Source organism: Eriocheir sinensis, chromosome 51 (assembly GCF_024679095.1).
Source record: "Eriocheir sinensis breed Jianghai 21 chromosome 51, ASM2467909v1, whole genome shotgun sequence".
NCBI lineage: Eukaryota > Metazoa > Arthropoda > Malacostraca > Decapoda > Varunidae > Eriocheir > Eriocheir sinensis.
In genome coordinates, this window is record NC_066559.1 from 12,313,737 (window position 1) to 12,332,402 (window position 18,666).

General features: G+C 42.6%; 1 protein-coding gene across 5 annotated transcripts in view; it reads right to left on the reverse strand.

Moving 5' to 3' along the window:
- Nucleotides 1-18,666, reverse strand: part of LOC126982751 (dynactin subunit 1-like) — a 145,763-nt gene that overhangs the window by 98,519 nt on the left and 28,578 nt on the right. For all 5 annotated transcript variants that reach the window (XM_050835075.1, XM_050835079.1, XM_050835076.1 and 2 more), the window contains one exon: nt 13,743-13,848. In XM_050835075.1, the coding sequence (XP_050691032.1) occupies nt 13,743-13,848 (106 nt within the window). The remainder of the gene's footprint in view (nt 1-13,742; nt 13,849-18,666) is intronic.

Sequence of the window (18,666 nt, forward strand, 5' to 3'; positions counted from 1 at the left end):
CAGCCATAGGTGGGCAAGCACCTTGCCTGGCACACTGAACAGTGTAATACCACGACAGTTTCTGCAGTCTTGGTGGTCCCCTTTCCCTTTCCAGATAGGGACGAGCAGCCCCCTCTTCCAGTCGACTGCCATACAGCAATCAAGACCACATGCAACCAACGGATCATGGCCTCACCTCCAGATGTGAGCAGCTCCGCACTGATGTTACAGATGCTAGGAACCTTTTCACCGCTCAATTTTGCCACAAAGAGGACAGACTTTCATTGATGGGTGGATCGGCATCTGCCACCTGCAACCCACCAACTGGAAGTCACCCACTTGGAGGGTCCACTATGTACAACTGCTCAAAGTACTCAGCCTAATGAGCCCTCTGCCCATCCATGTCCGACACATGGCAGCCATCAGCTGTTTGGACAGCACTTGCCTGAGAGTGAGACTTGGAGCAGAGCTTCTTCAGAGCTCGGTAAGAAGGTTGAAGATCATTCGCATTTAAATGCCCCTCGACTTCCTCAGCAAGACCCTTGACATACCTCTCCTTGTCTCTTCTCAGGAGAGCTCTAGTCCTACACGACAAAGTCCTATATTGGTCTCAATTCCCAGCAAGTCTGGCAGCGTGACTCTCCTCAATATTCTCCATCGTCTCCTCCGAGGCAAATCCACTCCTCGATCTCGGGCGCTTTCCAGTGCATTCCTTGGCAACTCAAAGAATCTCATGTTTGAAGGTATCCCACAGTTCTACAGGGTCCTCAAAAGTGCTGAGCACCAGAGGTGGGCACGGTACTGAAAAATCAGTAGTGCGGTTGCGGTAGTGCGGTACTTTTTCCGGAGTAGTGCGGTTGCGGTAGTGTGATCCCATTTTTTTCTTTCCCAGTGCGGTACATGGTGTGCGGTAGTCCAAATAAAAAATACTTCAGTGCCTATCCTGGCTATCCAAACAAAGGAAACATGCTTAAAATAGTACAATTGCCTAAATTTACAATAGATTTTCCCAATATAAAAGCAATATTACATCAAAGAGCTACAAATGCACTTTTGGAATCAATTTATTCAATATCATTTTATATATAATAGAAAAATATTCTCCAGTTTCCTCAGACCTCAGCACTCCTCCTCCTCCTCTTCCTCCTTCTTGACCCCCTCCTGCCAGTCCATGGCATACTCCTTGTAACCGAGGAGCTTCACGTTTCCACGCAGGAACACAAGCCGCTCAAAGTTTTTGTTGGTCAGGGTGGACCTCTTCGCCCTTAGGATGTCCCCTGCCAAGCTGAAGAGCCTGTCCACAGCAGCAGAGCTGGGGGAGAGGGGTGTTGTACTTCCTGAACACTGTGCGGGTTAAAGAAGACTCGCAGTGTAGTAGTTTAGTCTGTCTATTTAGCATTTAATTTTGAACAATAACTGATAAGTCAGAATGACTGAATCACTGATTCTGATGACTGATAGCGATTGACTGATTGAGTCTGATTCACTGTAAAAAAATAAAAATAAACTCTTTTCCGAGCATGCCGCAATGCAAATGTCGTCTTCGATAGTTTTTTAAAGTACCGCAGGATTTTTTAGTGCAGTCCACGGTAGTGCGGTATTTTTAAAAATTCTGCGGCAGTGCGGTACTTTTTTTGTGATGTGGTACTACCACATAGGTTGCTATTATCGTCAGCATTTCTCTGTTTTTAATTTCCAAGTTAACACTCACTATTTCTGCCTTTCTTTCTCCATATACTACTGATTTCACCATCAGCTCTTTTCTTGTCATTATCATCATTCCTCCACCACCTTTACCCCTCCTATCCTTCCTCCATACATTGTAGTTATTGTTAAACACTATTTGAATTTACTCTTTTAGCTTTGTTTCTGTTAAACACACAATCTTGGGTTCTTTTTCCTTTAGGTAATCTTGTAATTCCAATTTTCTAGGTATTATCCCATCTACGTTGGTAAACATAACACTTAACCCTTTCAATATGTGACGCAGACGTCAGCGTCACAATATGAAAAGGATTAAGAGGAAATGGAAGAGGATTAATCCTCTTCTGAACCTCTTAATCCTCTTCCATTTCCTCTTAATCCTCTTCTAAACCTCTTAAGAGGAAATGGAAGAGGATTAAGAGGAAATGGAAGAGGATTAAGAGGTTTAGAAGAGGATTAACCCTTTCACGGCTTGCAGGCTTGGGAAGCGACTATTCCTTCAGGTGCAGTCAGGCAGCTCAATGGGAGGTCTCTTTTAACCTCTGTATCTCAAAAACTATTCTCACATCTAAAAACCAAAAACAACATTGGAAAGAGGAGGTCCAAATTTATAGGAGTCAGTTATGTATGCCTCTCCTGCGAATGTACATGCACGTTCAGGGAGTGATGAATGTGAACACTTACGTCAGTGTGTGCGGGATGATCAGCCATTTTGAGGCTACTGCAGACATCTCTCTCCATGAGGTTCTGGCAAGGTAGTATTGCCAACTGCAATATTTACAACTATTTGGTCAAAGAATCAGTCGGGTGATAGGTGAACTATGCAAAAATGCCACGATATTGGACAAGAACATCCACAAGTTACTCGTCTGTAGATTTTCCATACTGGGCCGATATGATTTTCCACCAAATTTAGTGGAGAACCCACTCAATTGGCAATCCTGTACTGTAAGAAATATTGTTGGAACACTCTCATACGCGGGAGATTTGAGTGCGGCTGGAACTCGCAGCAAGCGTTTAGCACCACCAGCAAATACGCCTAACGCTCGCTGTGAGCGTTTATCCCAGAAAAGGTTAAGAGATTTAGAAGAGGATTAATCCTCTTCCACTTCCCCTTAACCCTTTCCATACTGTGATGCCGACATAAAGAAATATAGCTTCCTGCAAAGAAATATAAAGGTTTGGAACAGACTAAGTGAGGATGTAGTATCAGCAAAGAGTGTGCAAAACTTTAAGGAAAAGTTGGACACATACAGATACGGAGACGAGACCACATGAGCGTAAGCCCAGGCCCTGTAAAACTACAACTGGGTAAATACAGGTAGTCGGGAGCGCCGCGCGCCACGTCCTCCCTGGTCAACGGTCGGCTCAAGTGTGTGTCCCAGGGTTATTGCTTCCCACCCACAGGCTAAAGGGCCAATGCGATGGAGACGAGAACCAAGGAGCCCCCAATTTTGTCTTACTTTATGTTTATTTCATAGGCTTCTGGCTCAATAATGTTGAAAAGTTTCGTTTAGTCAGTGCAACATCTGTGGTCATATGCCGGAGAGAGACAGGAGGGGAAGGAATTATAGGAGAAGGGAACAGATCCCAGGAGACGGGACACAACCCCCGATTAATACCTGGTACCCATTCACTGCTGGGTGGACAGGGGCGTAGGGTATCGGAAAAGCTGCCCAAATTTTTCCACTCCACCCGGGAATTGAACCCAGGTTCTCTCGGTTGTGAGCTGAGTGTGCTAACCACTGCACAAGAAGCCCCCCTCTGGCTCAATAATCTGAATAAGTTATTTTTAAGGCGTGATTGTATATAGACAAGCTTGAACCACTAACTTTTCCCAGAACAAGATGTCTATGCTGGAGTCACGGGTGCGGAACCCTGGGGAGCAGAATGCAGTGTTGGTGGCCACCGTGGAGGAGCTGGAGAGACAGGCTGCCGAGAGGGTGGCTCTGCTGGAGGATCGCCTCACCAAGATGGCTGCCACTACAAAACAGTCATGCGTATCCGTATCCCTCAGGCGTCATTGATACAGGTGCGGCTTACCCATCGATGCTGTGCCTCGTCAGGATGTTGACAACATTCTCCGTCACGCCGCCGCACACCTTGACGTGCCGCACGACCTTTTTTATCATCGCATATAAACCAAAATCGTGTACAGGTAACTCGATTTACGCGAGTTTGGTTTATGCGTTTTTGAAATAACACGAGGTCCAAAATCCAAATACAGGGGGGTCGCCTGATATGCCACCACCATATATATGCCTCCTCCCTCCCTCCTCCTCCTCCTCCCCTTGGTGTGGGGTGGAGCACGGGAGGAGCGGACTTGGTAGTAAGAGAAGTTTTTTTTTTTTTTTCATGTTCATTTCCTCCTCCAACTTATCCATTTCCCATTTAAATAATGAACTTGCTGTTACTCACTTCTCGAAGGAAGGAAACAATTAATTAATCTGCGGCTGTTAGAGACACTCTGGCTTCAGCTCTCTCTCTCGTCTCCATTCTAAGCCATTGCTCTCATGCTGTGCTCTCTGGTGTTGTGGTGTGCTGTGCAAAGCTAGTGTTGTATGTTGTTGTTATATGCTGTTAAGGTTAAGAACTAAAAAAAAAAGACTGAAAAACATTGGAAAAAAAAAAAAAAAATTTGATACCATTTTTACCATTACATTATGCATTTAATTTTAATAATTTTATAATATGCAGGTCTTGCGCATTTTTTTTTATTACATTATTTCTCGCCAATTTCTGTAAATGTTTAATTCACACGTTTTTTTCATGTACGCGATATTTTATGGAGTGGCCACCAGATGTTTCACGCAACAGGACTCACACGGCGCCGTGGCCACACAGCTGAGCTAAGTTCTTCCCGCGCGCCACTTGAACAACAATACAGTACCCACATTGCCACGCTACTCCACAACAACAACACCCTCGCTGCTGTGCTACCACGAGGGGAAGGGCAGCCAGAGGAGGAACCACGAGAGGGAGAGGAGACAGAGTGATACAGTATAAAGTATACAGTATAAAGGTACAAACCTACCTCTTGTTTGATTTACATTGTTTTTGATTTACGCAACCTCTTCAAGGACACAATACTTGCGTAAATCGAGTTACCTGTATTCTTAAGTCGCATATAATGAGAAGTACCTGTATTTTTTAGTGTGTGTGTGTGTATGTGTGTGTGTGTGTAGTTGATGTGTCCACTGCATAAGGAATGAAGCTGAACTTAGTCTGACGATCAACATCAAGCAGGCTCAACCATGTATGTATTGCAGGTCAGGGTTTCCAACTCCTCCATAGCACTTTCTGTGGAACTTGTAAGGAGTATTGGTCATAGAGTCGAGGCTTCACAATGCATCGGCACCGAAGCGACGCCAGCCCTCTGCACCACGAAGCCGGCAGAACCCACCTGGCCGTCGCCCCTGCTTCTTCCCACCATCTGCACTCCACACTCCGCTTGTTATACGCACTACGCACCTGTACCAGCCTGCACCAGTAAACTTTACACTCACACATCTGTTTATCGAACCTTACAGAACTCACCCATAAAAGTGGCCCACAACTGCTGAAACAGAGTGGAAGGAACAGGAAAAACACCTGGAATCTGGCAGCCACTTTGACAACTAAACTCTTGCTGCAAATTTTGATTTCGATCACACTGTGTTATTCTAAAGAAATTGTGATGTTTAAAATAAATACTGGCTTTTTATCATCGCATCGGCAGCTGAGTGGTAGCGTGCTGGGCGACGCGAGTTTGAATCCCCACACTACCACCTCAGATTTTTTAGTCATTGCCGAGTGGCTTAAAACTACCCACATGCTGTCCTGAAGACCACCCATCAACCCGGACTCTAGAGGAAACCGTCCAAGTGAATCAAGAACGAGTTCTGGGGGGCAGCATGAGCCAAGAGAAGATGGCGCCACTATAAACACTTGCCTGCGCCATGACGGGCTGGGGCCGAATAATATCCAGGTCCCTCAAGCAAGCCTACCAGCGCTATAGGCGTAGTTGTAAAAAAAAAAAAATAATAATAAATAAATAAATAAATAAAAAAAAAAAAAAAATAATGTATTCTCAATTCGCATATAACGAGAAGTACCTGTATTTTTTTTTATCAAATATTAAACTTTTTGATTTAAAGATTTTGTTAACTTTATTTGGGGGGATATGAAAAGTGTATGGTGCCTCCCCAACACACACTAAAGTCTGTTCATGCATGTGTCAAGGACATTGTTATCTTGAAAAATTTCACAAACCTTGGTGGCATAATTCAGAAAGTAGAAAGTTTTGTTTAGTCGGCACAACATTTGTGGTCATATGCCGGAGAGAGACAGGAGGGGGAAGGAATTATAGGAGAAGGGAACAGATCCCAGGAGACGGGACACAACCCCCGATTAATACCTGGTACCCATTCACTGCTGGGTGGACAGGGGCGTAGGGTATTGGAAAAGCCGCCCAAATTTTTCCACTCCACCCGGGAATCGAACCCGGGCTCTCTCGGTTGAGTCGAGTGTGCTAACCACTGCATCACGAAGCCCCCTAGGCATAATTCAGAACAATGGTGGGTCTTGTCAGCAAGTCTTATGATGGATTGGCTTGACCCTTGCTGTTATGGACTTGATTCTTGTGCAGAAGGAGAATGATCTGGATTTTCAGGTTGCTTGTGCTCCCTGTCTTTTTGTATGACTGTGAGACATGGACACTGAATAGAGGTCTCACCTCCAGCTTTACCCCGTGGGCTTCGGCTATGGGAAAGCCGAGAAGTGGCTGAGAAACGACAAAATTACACTGCATTTTGAGACTACGAAAAGAGCTTGGAACATACATCAGTGTACTCCTCTTATAACCATAAAACCGTTAAAAATATTTACTTTTACTCAAACTCCATTCTTTTTGGGTGGTGTTTGTTACAAAATAAACAGTCTCGTGACGTGTGGCATCTATCTGAGAGTCGCTTGTTCTCTACTATATAGAATTTGACAAGTGATTACTGTATGGATAGCTAATTCAGTATGCCATGACCTTACAGCATCACCTATGACAAAAAAGCCCACCTCAAGATCACTCATCCACCACAATGACCTAGGGCATTCATGGTGGGTTGCACTATGCCACCACCGCCTACAATTAACTCGAATTAGGTGTTTTATGGCGAGCCCTTTTTAGGGTCCACTGTAACACAGCCACGACTCGTGAAAACCCTGAAAAGGGTCTGCCAACATTCTCGGGTTAAGCATCTCTACAGCAGAGTTCAGTTACAGATACATACTGCCTTTTCACCCCTCAACCTCTCTGACCTCGTCAAGAGAAGGTGGATCAGCATCTACCACCTACAACCAAGCAGTTGGAAGCTGCCCACTTAGAGGATCCACTATTTACAAATATTAAAAGTACTCATCTAAGTGAGCCCTCAGCCCATTTATGTCTGACACGAGGCAACCATCTGCTGTATGAATAGCACCCATCAGAGAGGGGGGTTCAGAGTGAAGCATCTTCAGGACTCTGTAAGCAGGTTGGAGCTCATTTGCATTGAGATGGCCATCAACATCCTTAGTGAGTCTCTGGACGTATATACCTCTCCTTGTCTCTTCTCAGGAGAACTCTAGTCCCATGCAGCAGAGCACTTTATTGGTGCCAATTCCCAGCAAGTCTAGCAGTGCAACTCTTCTCAATATTGTCCAGCATCTCCCTAAGGTAAGGCCACACCTAGATCTCAGGTGCTCTCCAATGCACTCCTTTGCAGCTTAGAGTTTCAAGTTTGAAGGTATCACACAGTTCTACAGGGTCCTCCAGGGTGCTGAGCCCATTGAACTAATTTGAGACTGTCACTACATACTCATGAGCACATGCTAGGTCTTTCAGTCTCTCGAGGTAGAACACAGTAATTTTGCACCTCGAGTGTCTTCTTGATCTGACATGAAGCCTGAGTGTTGCAATAACACGCTTTAATGATCATTTCCAAATAACTCACTCAAAAAAAAAGGGGGGGGGGGGGGGGGCAGTTTTTGAGGAACCTCCAATGAGTACTTACAAGGATGTGGTCAGTTTCCTTTGAATACCACTCCAGCATTGTTATACCAAGTCCACCAGTGCAACTCTGGTTGCTGGTACCAAGAACCTGCAATTCTTAACCTCCTGGATCTCCTAAACCTTCTGGAGTTTGCAAAATTCAGGAGGAAAGAGCCTTTGGTGTTCCTGGTACCAAATCCATGGGGACCAACACATAACTCATAGCCAACCTTGTCAATTCCAGTAATAGCATTGAATTCCCCCAATACAATGAGTGTGTCCTGAAGGGGGAACTGGTCTATTACAAAGTTGGTTTGGTGTAGAGCACCTCCTCTTCAGTTTCACACATCTCAGTAAGAGCATAAAATAAAACAAAAGACATGAAGCCTAGAGTGTTCATCAGCCTTACTTGCATTTTATGGTCATCAACCAGAATAACCTCAACCACATATGGCTCCAGTTGACTGGAGATGTCTATAGCTGCTCCCATCATTGATCATGCCTGACACCAATTGTAGGTGTACCACCCACTATCGATCTTGCTACTGCCAGGTCTCCTCATCTTGAAGAGTCCCACTGTATCCACTTTCAGCCTTCTGAGCTCATTTGATAGGTAGGGTAGTCGGTGACTGTCTAATAGGTTCAGGACGCTCCAGGAACCCACACCCAGAGCTCGCCAAAAGCTAATCCTGAGCCTGATCTGAAGGAGGGCGATTTTTCTGTCTCCCTGGTCACCCATAAAACAAATAGAATGGCTTGGGGGCCCTTCCTTTCATGAAACAAAAGGGCCTTTTCAAACTTTTTAACCTTTACGATGCTAAATACTCGCAGCGAGGACTAGCATAACTTGCCGATGGTGCTAAATTCTCACTGCGAGCGCCAGTCGCACTCAAATTTCCTGCGTAAGAGAGTGTTCCAACACTATTTCTCACCCCACAGCATTGCCAATTCAGTGGGTTTTCCACTAAATAATGGTGGAAAATCATATCAGCCTAGCGCAGAAAAGCGCAGAAAATCTATGGACGAGTAACTGGTGGATGTTGTTGTCCAATATAGCGGCATTTTTGCACAGCATTACCTATCACCTGACTGATTTTTTTACCAAATAGTTGTAAATTTTGCAGTTGGCAATATTACCCTGCCAACCATAGCTGGGCGTTATTGCGATAAGTTATCACTGATAACAAAATTGGGTTATTGGCCATCCACTACTTATTTAAATATGTATCGGTATCTTCGTTACTTTTCTAACCAAACCAGTGATAATCGCTACTTTTTTCAGCCTCTCAGACAAAAAACGTTGTCTCCTCCCGACACGTGGCCCGGGCGCCCGGTGTTGTATGAAAAAACTTCGGGGAATGAAATATCTTCGGTGAAGAGATTTCATACTTAGATCATCAACATTAAAACACTAGGTTGTTTTATTATGTTACTCAAAAATCAATATATCAAAGAGAAAAATCATTTAACTTTGCCCAAAAAATGATTATTCACTGCCTTAAATTTGATATTCCATATTCGTTTGTGAGCATGCCATGGTATTGAAGGCACCCGGTGTTGTGTTATTTGGTGTCCCATCGTCAACAGGTCTCATGAACTGCGCATGTTCAGACCAGTAAGCGTAGCCCTGCACAGTCTCACAAAGCTTTTTAACACATTAAGAGTTGCTGGAAGGCTGAATCAGACATACAGTACCACCATCCTCGCTGTTTCTAGAATGACACTGTACATATGAATACAACTCGTACAGAGTGTCGGTCTAGAAACAGTGGGGATGGTGGTAGTGGTACTGTATGTCTGATTCAGCCTTCCAGTAACTCTTAATTATGGTTAAAAAGCTTTGTGAGACTCTACAGGTCTACGCTTGCTGGTCTGAGCATGCGCAGTTCACGAGAGACCAGTGTTCGTAAACAAAAGCATTGTCGGTGGGGTCGCCAAATAACACGACACCGGTTCAGGCGTTTCTAGTATTACCGACCATATGTACTTGTCAACATGTGGTTTTCAGGTTTTGTAAGTTTTCTAAAATACAGATAATGAAAATTTGAATTCATCTATGTTTTTTATTTGAAATATCAATATAGTATCGTTTTCGCCTATCGGACTTATTGCTAGCTAGTATCGGAATTGTGGATTAATATTGGGTATCGGTTATCGCCTATATTTGAGTCTCCAGTTAACGAATATCGGTTATCACTAATAAGGTTTTCCATTATCAGTTATTGGTTATCGGGAATAAGGTTTTCTGTTATCGTGCCCAGCTATGCTACCAACACCCCATCAAGAGATCTCAGTAGTTACCTCAATATGGCTGACCGTTACACAAGCACGAATGTATGTCTTCACAGGCAACACCCCACATGTTCACAGGAGAGGCTACCATAACTGAATCTTATAGATCTTGGCCTCCTCTTTCCAATGGTGTTTTTGTATTTTAGCTGTGATGAATAGTTTTTGAGATACAGCGGTTAAAAGAGCGAGCACTAGCGTCACTTGGTGAACATGCCAGCACATTCACAGGAGAGGCTTACATAACCGAATCTTATAGATCTTGGCCTCCTCTTTCCAATGGTGTTTTTGTTTTTAGCTGTGATGAATAGTTTTTGAGATACAGAGTTTAAAAGAGCGAGCACTAGCGTGGTGGTGCTAAAAGCTCGCTGCGAGCACCAGTTGCACTCACAGGCAACACCCCCTGAACGTGCCTGTACATTCTCAGGAGATGCTTACATAACCGAATCTTACAGATCATGGCTTCCTCTTTCCAATGGTGTTTTTGTTTTTTGGCTGTAATGAATAGTTTTTGAGATACAACAGTTAAAAGAGACCCCCCTCCCCCTGCTGGGCTGCCCGAGTGCACCTGGGGGGATAGTCTCGCTGCGAGCGATTAGCAATGAAAGGGTTATAAGGTCACATTTTTTGGCATATTGTGAGGAAAACATAGAGCTACTTTGTTTTTTCAAAAGTTTTTGAAAGCAAATGGAAAAGCTATTGAAAAAAATATACAGAGGAGTTTGTTTGGAAGACAGTAAAGTATCCTATGGGTATGTAAAAAATAAATTGGCATGCAAACAATGGAACAGATACAAAAAAAATTATGCAAAAAGAAAAAATCCAAAAAACTTGAAACTTTGCAATGACAAATTAGGATAGGGTGTGGGGAGGTGGTGGCTGAGTGGTTAGTGTGCGAGCCCCGAATTCACCGCGTTCTGGACAACGCGGATTCAAATCCACCACTACCACCTGGGATTTTTCAGTCACTGCTGAGTGGCCAAAGACTACCCACATGCAGTCCTGAAGACAACCCGTCAACCCGGACTCTAGAGGAAACCATCCAAGTGAGTCAAGAATGAGCTCTGGGGGGCAACAAGAGCTAAGAATGGATGGCACCACTGTAGAACACTTGCCTGCACCATGATGAGCTGGGGCCGACCACCAGGCCCCTGAAGAAAGCCTACCGGCGTTATAGACTAACACGAAAAAAATAAAATAAATAAAAATAATGTTATGCATAACATGACTGAATCAAGCCCGTTGATAAAAATTAAAGCCACAATGAACTACACCATCAAAGAAGTTGATGAGGTGTTAGATGTGATCATTGTTCTGAGGCTTGCACATGGAGGCTACTATAGAATACAGTTCCCCCCATTCCCATGCTGGTCCCTCTTGGCTGGCTCACCCACTTCTGGCAACACATCGTGAAACCTGTCAAAGTCAACCTTTACTATTAATGGTTATAGAAGCGAAAATATCACACAAAAGCACACACACAGAGCATGAGAATATCTGAGCTAGTGGGTTACTTGGCTGTGACCAAGGATACAAGACAATATTACAAAGCATCAAGTCTTGTCCGTGACTCAGGTAAACAGCATTGAGTAGTGCCAAAAATGTAGAGTGCATGAAGGCCAAACTGTGGAAGTGGTCATATTATGCAGATTAGTGCAATTTACTGTAAGCACAGCACTCAATGTTGTCCTGACATTATGGTTACGAGTAACAAGAGACGAGTGTTGCAAGCATGCTGGGTCAAACAATACTCAGTGAACTATCCTTACTATCTCTCATCTTTGGCTGTCATTTATAACTTTGAAGTTCTTATGCTCTTTGGTTTAAAGTGATGAGTGTGATATGTAATAGTTTTGGCTCTATGACCAGTAGTTATAAGAACTGGCTTTGACATGCTCGATGAAGTTTTGAACAAAGTGGGTGAGCCAGAGGGTGAGAGGTCAACAGCAGATTGAGGACATGGCCAAAGGTATGTCATAGTAGCTTCCATGTGCAAGCCTTAGAACAACCATCACACCAAACACCTCATTAACTCCTTTGGAGTGAGTTTTATGACACTCACGTCACTGCAATAATGATTCCTATTACATCAGCTAAAACCAATTAGGATAGGAGGGATTCAAATGAGGAAAAAGGGTGAAAGTCCTGAGGTGCCAGCACCAATAAATCCTTTATATATATATTCTTGGCTGTGGGACAATGCAACACATGTTAAAGATATGTAAGGAGAGGTCAAGACTACATATAGGGAAATGTTTCTTCCAGTCATAAAAGAATGTAAAAAAAATGGCTACTGGGGAAATTTTTGCAAAATCTATAATTGAATTTAAATTAAGAATAGAACCACTAACCAGGCACTCAGAAGGCACCATAAGAGCCAATCAAGACTCAATGCTCCAGTTAGGCTGAAGCAACCATCTCTTTACAATGAAGGGGCAATGACGGTAAGACAGTAACAAGTGACAAAAGAGGGAACCTGAAACACAAGTCTTTTACCAACATCGATTACCATTCTTTAAAGTCGTAGATACTTTTCAAATTAACCATGATTGAATCTACTGGAAAAAGAATTGTAGCTATTGAGTAAAGACAATAATTAAAAACATGCAAGAGTGACACAGATAATAAGTCCATTTTTAAATGAACATTCATGAGTTCATAAAGAGAATAGATATCATCATAATAAACACACATTTATGTTCAGTTTCGAAGAAAAAGCTGCTTTTTTTGTCATTTACAAAACACATTAGAATACTGCAGACAAATAATAAATTGTCACCCTCATAAAATAATCGCCTAAGTCATTTTTCAGCGATTTCCAGGTTTTTGTCTACATCAATTTTTTAACACGTGACGCCCGTTTTTGTATAGTTTCCTTCGTCATTCAGGGTTTGAGTGTTCTAGAACTGGCCTTTTCATTTTTGCCTAAACCTTAGGCCAAATGAGATACTGACAGTTCTTTTCCTATTTCCTGTAAAGTAGAAAATAATGACTTAGGTGGTTTGTTTACGATGGTGACGAAATGTTAGTTTGTTTCCTCCATCAGTAGATCATTCACTCATCTAGACGAGCTGCCCATCTGTCAGTTCAACACAGCTTCCACGATATCCAGTGTGCATGTAGTTCTCAGAATAAATCATTCATTCTAGTGACTGAAACCTTCCAACACACAAGTGCCAACTCATCATCTCATCTCATCAGTTAACCAGCATCTTCACTCTTTCATCCCTGACACTGGTAAACTCTGGAACGATCTTCCCTCATCTGTATTTCCTCCTGCCTATGACCTGAACTCTTTCAAGAGGAGGGTATCAGGACACCTCTCCTCCTGAAACTGATTTCTCTTTTTGGCCACTCTACTCTATTTAGGAGCAGTAAGTAGCGGGCTTTTTTTTCATATTGTTTTCTTTTTTTACGTCCTAGCACTGTCTCCTCTGCTGTAGAGAGAGAGGGGAAAAAAAAAAATAAAAAAAAAAATAGAACAGAGAGTAATGAACAAAATTTCAAATGTTCTGGTCCTGAAGCAAAGCCATATGCAAATGCCTGACTTCAGCATGAGCATCAAAGGTAGACTTTTTTCACAAGATGTGTAAGAAGAATATAATGATAAAGATTAGTAATAAAGGTGTGGAAAGGAGACAGTAGCAGTGATTCTATTTTCTCTAGCCGCAGTGAATCAGAGAAAGTCCAAATGATTATTCACCACAATCTCTACCTACTCTCCAAGGACAAGGTTCTCATTTGCACACTCAACTATCTAACCCACCTCCACAAATGAGGAGCCTTTCTTCATGTCAGCACGTGGTGAAGACTCTTTGCTTGGAGTGCGGTCATCTCGGTGACCACCCTTTCCAGTGTTCCCAAGTGGCAACCTGTGGGGATATTGCTGATTAATTCATCATTGCTATAGAAATGGGAAGGTAGTGGTGTGTTTTGATGATTTAAAAATAAATAAACCAAACATGGTAACATTTCTATAGTACTGATAGAGTATTCAATACAAATAGCATTCTAGTTTTATCTAAAACCTTCAGTGAAAGTGCAATGCCACGCATATTAAGACAACCATTTTCTTGCAGTTCTAAATTTTTATAATATTCTTCAAAGTAGATAACAAGATATGCATAACTACATGACTTTTTTATTATATGACCTCTATAATGAACTGATAAGACTTGCAGGACTGACGTCTGGTTGCACTATTATGATATTCAGAGCCAGCGTTACACTGTTTTTCGGCAATAACTTTTTACCAAAGTGTTGGATTGTTTGTCAGAATATGTATTACACCCCTACCTAACTTTCGACAGTATGCTTTAGTACCTATGTTTGCTGATTAAGGTACTTATAGGAGTAAAATAAGTATGCGGAAGCCAGAGCCGTCTCAATCTTCAGTTAAGGGTTCAGAGACATTCCGTGACATATAATACGTCATGAGGCTCCGCCCTCCAAGATGTGGTTTTAGAGGCTACGACGTGAACACTGACAGGCGAAATGAATGGTGAGCTGTTCCATCGGTAGGTCACGATGCAGCTCCTGCCGTTACTGCCCGAACCATCAGTACTTGTCCTGGATAACGCACCATACCACAAAACACTGATGGAAGAGCCGATGCCCAACAACTACAACCAAAAAAGCGGACCTCATCAAGTGGCTGGAGCTCTGCAGGCTATCTTTCCTGCCTGCCGCCACACTCCCTGAACTACTGCTTATCTGCCAGCAAAATTGGCCAGAGCCACAGTATAAAGTGGACAACTGGGTAGGCGGTGGCTGAGTGGTAGTGTACTGGACCCACATTCACTGCGTGATGGACGATGCGAGTTCAAATCCCACACTACCACCTTGGATTTTTCAGTCACCGCTGAGTGGCTTAAAACTACCCACATGCTGTCCTGAAGACCACCCATCAACCTGGACTCTAGAGGAAACCGTCCAAGTGAATCAAGAAGGAGTTCCGGGGGGGCAGCATGAGCCAAGAGAAGATGGTGCCACTATAAACACTTGCCTGCGCCATGACGAGCTGGGGCCGAACACCATCCAGGTCCCTCAAGCAAGCCTACTGGTGCTAAAGGCATTGACGTAAAAAAAAAAAAAATAATAATAATAAAAAAAATAAATAAATAAACTACATCCGTGAGTGGGGCCATGACGTCGTACGCCTGCCACCCGGCCACCCTGAGCTCAACACCACTGAGCAGGTGTGGGGGTGTATGAAGCACTACGTGCGCTCCTCCCTCCAGCTGTTCACCCAGAAGGAGCTGCAGACCAGGTTGGAGGCTGCCAGGCTTTTCGCCAACCAGGAAGTGTGGGCGGGTGCTGTTCGACAATCCCAGATCAGTGACTGTCACATAACACTGTACATTTCAACACTAGTGGCTGTCCCAGAGGCCTGTTGGATGAGTGGATGAGGACGAGGATTCAAGCTTTCTGTGTCACTCACACTCTGAACTCGTGTCCAGTCTGTATAAGGGGTTAAAGTCTCCTAATATCAGTGACTGTGGCAAAACACTGTACATTTCAACACTAGTGGCTATCCTGGAGGCCTGTTGGAGGAGTGGACGAGGATGAGGATTCAAGCTTTCTATGTGACTCCTGGCACTTTGAGGATGCATACTGGACGTCGGACAATTTTCACGATTGCGTGGAGCCTGTCATCATTAACATCGCCAGTGATAATGAGGATGGGGATGACGACCTCTTCCAGGATAGTGACGCGGAATAAATGTTGTTCTGTGTTGAATGTTTCATTTGAATACCGATAATATATTTCCTCAGGACAAACAACATACCAGTATATTTTCATTAATTTCCAATGAATATCGCACATTTTCTTTTCAATACTATCAAAACATAATTTGTTACATTATAATGTATATGCACATCACTACTACTTATCATCGATAATGCAATGGAATCTCTTGGGCAAAAGATCTTAAGGCAAAGAAATGAATGTGTGAATGAATCCATTATTGTTCTTCCCCAAGATGAGTAGCGGTAGATTGTCATGTTGGCTTAACAAGTGAAAAAAACTATAATGTCAATAGAATTGTGTCAATTGCGATAAAAATTACAGCAAATAATGCTAACAATGACGTCATTGTTGGCAGCGGTGGAGTCTGGTTACGAATAGCCAATCATCTGTCACGGTGGGTGGAGTCTCATGACGTCAGAGTCCGCGTCACGTATTCCACAACAGAACCCATCACAGTGAGTGTAGCGGCTGTGGAATCGCGTGCTTATTTTACACCTATGATTGCCTGAATGATTGACATTCAGTACTAAAGCATATTGGCGATAATTAGGTAGGTGTGTAAAACATACCCTGGCAAAACGTCATCTTCATCCGACACTTTGTTAAAAAGTTATTAACGAAAAACAGTGTAACGTTGGCTCTGAATTTCATAGTAGGTTGTCTGACATTGAAGTTTGTTGAAAAGTTAGAGAAGGCACTTACGAAGCAGAATTAAACAGAGCAGTGTTTAGTGACCCAGTGTCAAGCATATGCAAAAAGTGTACAGTGAAGATTCTTCATGTTTAGAGTAAGCCTAATCTATATTTGTTTTGAAAGGCTCCATACATGCTTGCTTGTAACAACTTTCTTACAACAATGGCTCTCCATTAAGCCACCAAGAGAAAGTGTGGGATCATTTTATTTTACAGCTACATGCTCTCACTGCCATCAACCCCTTTAACACATGGGATACGAGACAGCAAGGCATAAGCATTCCCTTCCTTCAGCCAGAGAATGCCATACTGGCTGCATAGCCTACTGTAGTACCTTCACTTGAGATGAATCCCTTCCAACAATGGCTGGATCCCTAGCTGGGTAGATAAAGATGCTGCTGATTGGCTATTGATGGACAGGGTGTCTGACATTTCTGGCATAGGTTTAGAAAATATTATTATTTCACACCTTAGCAGAGCAGTGGTTAACATCCCTAACTATGAATCTGAGGGCCTGGATTGAAATCCCAGCCTGGGCGGTTAGTGTGCAGTCCAACCAGCTGTTCATTCGGGATAGTCGATGAATGGGTACCTGGGGAAACCTGGGGTACATAAACTGTGATAACTCGGATGTTACACTGGCCCTATGTTGGGTTAAATGGGTTCTCTCCCAACACCAGCTCATAGGGCCAACGGGATGGAGATGAGCACCACTGCCATTCACAGCTATAACGTATGCTCCCAACTGTACCTTTACCTTAACTTAGCACAAATTTTGTTGACATCATTGACTTAAACAGTAATTGTACAACTAAAACATTATTTTCAAAACTGTAAAATAGAAAAAATTATTATGGTGAGTAGAAATCAGAATAACACTTAATATATACACCACTTTTTGCAAATCCTTTCTTGTCTCTTCTGAAAGTACTATCCTATTCAAGAGAATTTTATGATTGAATTCTTAAATTGATTTCATAAATGCTGCACATATTGAGAATAAGTAAAAGGTAGCATAAACATTCAAATGTCATTTTCTGACTTTTATTCACCATAAGTACTTTGGGTTTTTTGCCCTCTAGAATTTTCAAAGTTGTGTTGCAGTAGTACAATCACTGCTTAATCAAATGATGTCAACAAAATTCGCCTATCTTTTGTAACAGATGAGTTAAGTAAAGAAATATTAATATTTTCTGAACCTACACAAGTGTTGAACAGTGGAGACATCAGACACTCTGCTGGCAACAACCAATCAGCATCTGTCTTTACTTGGCTAAGATCTAAGGATCCAACTTAAATGAATGCACTATGGTAATTACACAGGGAAAATAAACCATTCATGCAAAACAGAGGGCAAGAAAGCATTATGCTTGAACTCATCTGCTTGACAATGAAAGGAAATGTTATTTAAAGTAGTATATTCACTTAGGTGAGACCTAAATTAAAATTATATCATATGACATTAGGAATTTAGCGAGTACATGTATATATCCTAAACAGAGCTACTTTCTAAACAGCACATAATAAATACAAGTTGTAATAAAACCAATACTGATACAGTATATGCCTTCAAATCAAGCCATTAATTCAATGAACCTCAGCTAACAGCAAATTCTGCTTTTCAAAGGTATGTGATTTGGTAATAAGGTATTACAAAATAGTCATTTGGCAGGGCATAAAGGAATAGGGTTTTACCATATTTACTGCTGATGAAGACACTTTTCTCAAAAATCATCATCATCATTTCGTTTAACGTCCGTTTTCACACTTCCTGAGCGGTTGGACGCTTTATGGCTCTCCTCCATTCTGTTCTGTCTTCTGCCCAATGCTCATTCGATCCCATCAATGGCAAGTCTTCCTGTATACATCTTCTCTACGTTTTCCTAGGTCTACCAACTGGTCTTCTTCCTTCTACCTCCAATCTCTCCAAAACTTCCAGCACTGAATCCTCCCCTGCTCTCTTTACATGTCCGAACCATCAGAGTCTTTCCCTTCTGAGCACTGTTTCCAGGTCCTCTACTCCACATCTGTTAGCTACATCTGCACTGGACACCCTGTCTTTTATCACAGCTTTTATCCAAAAATCTTCATCCTTTCTGTACACTATATAGTCTACTTGCATTTCCACTCTTCCACTTTTATATGTTACCACCTTTGCTCGTTCTTTTTGAACATAGTGTTTGCCACAACCAGTCCAATGCCCTGACAAAACTTCAATATTTTCTCCCCTTCTCTGTCTCTCTTTC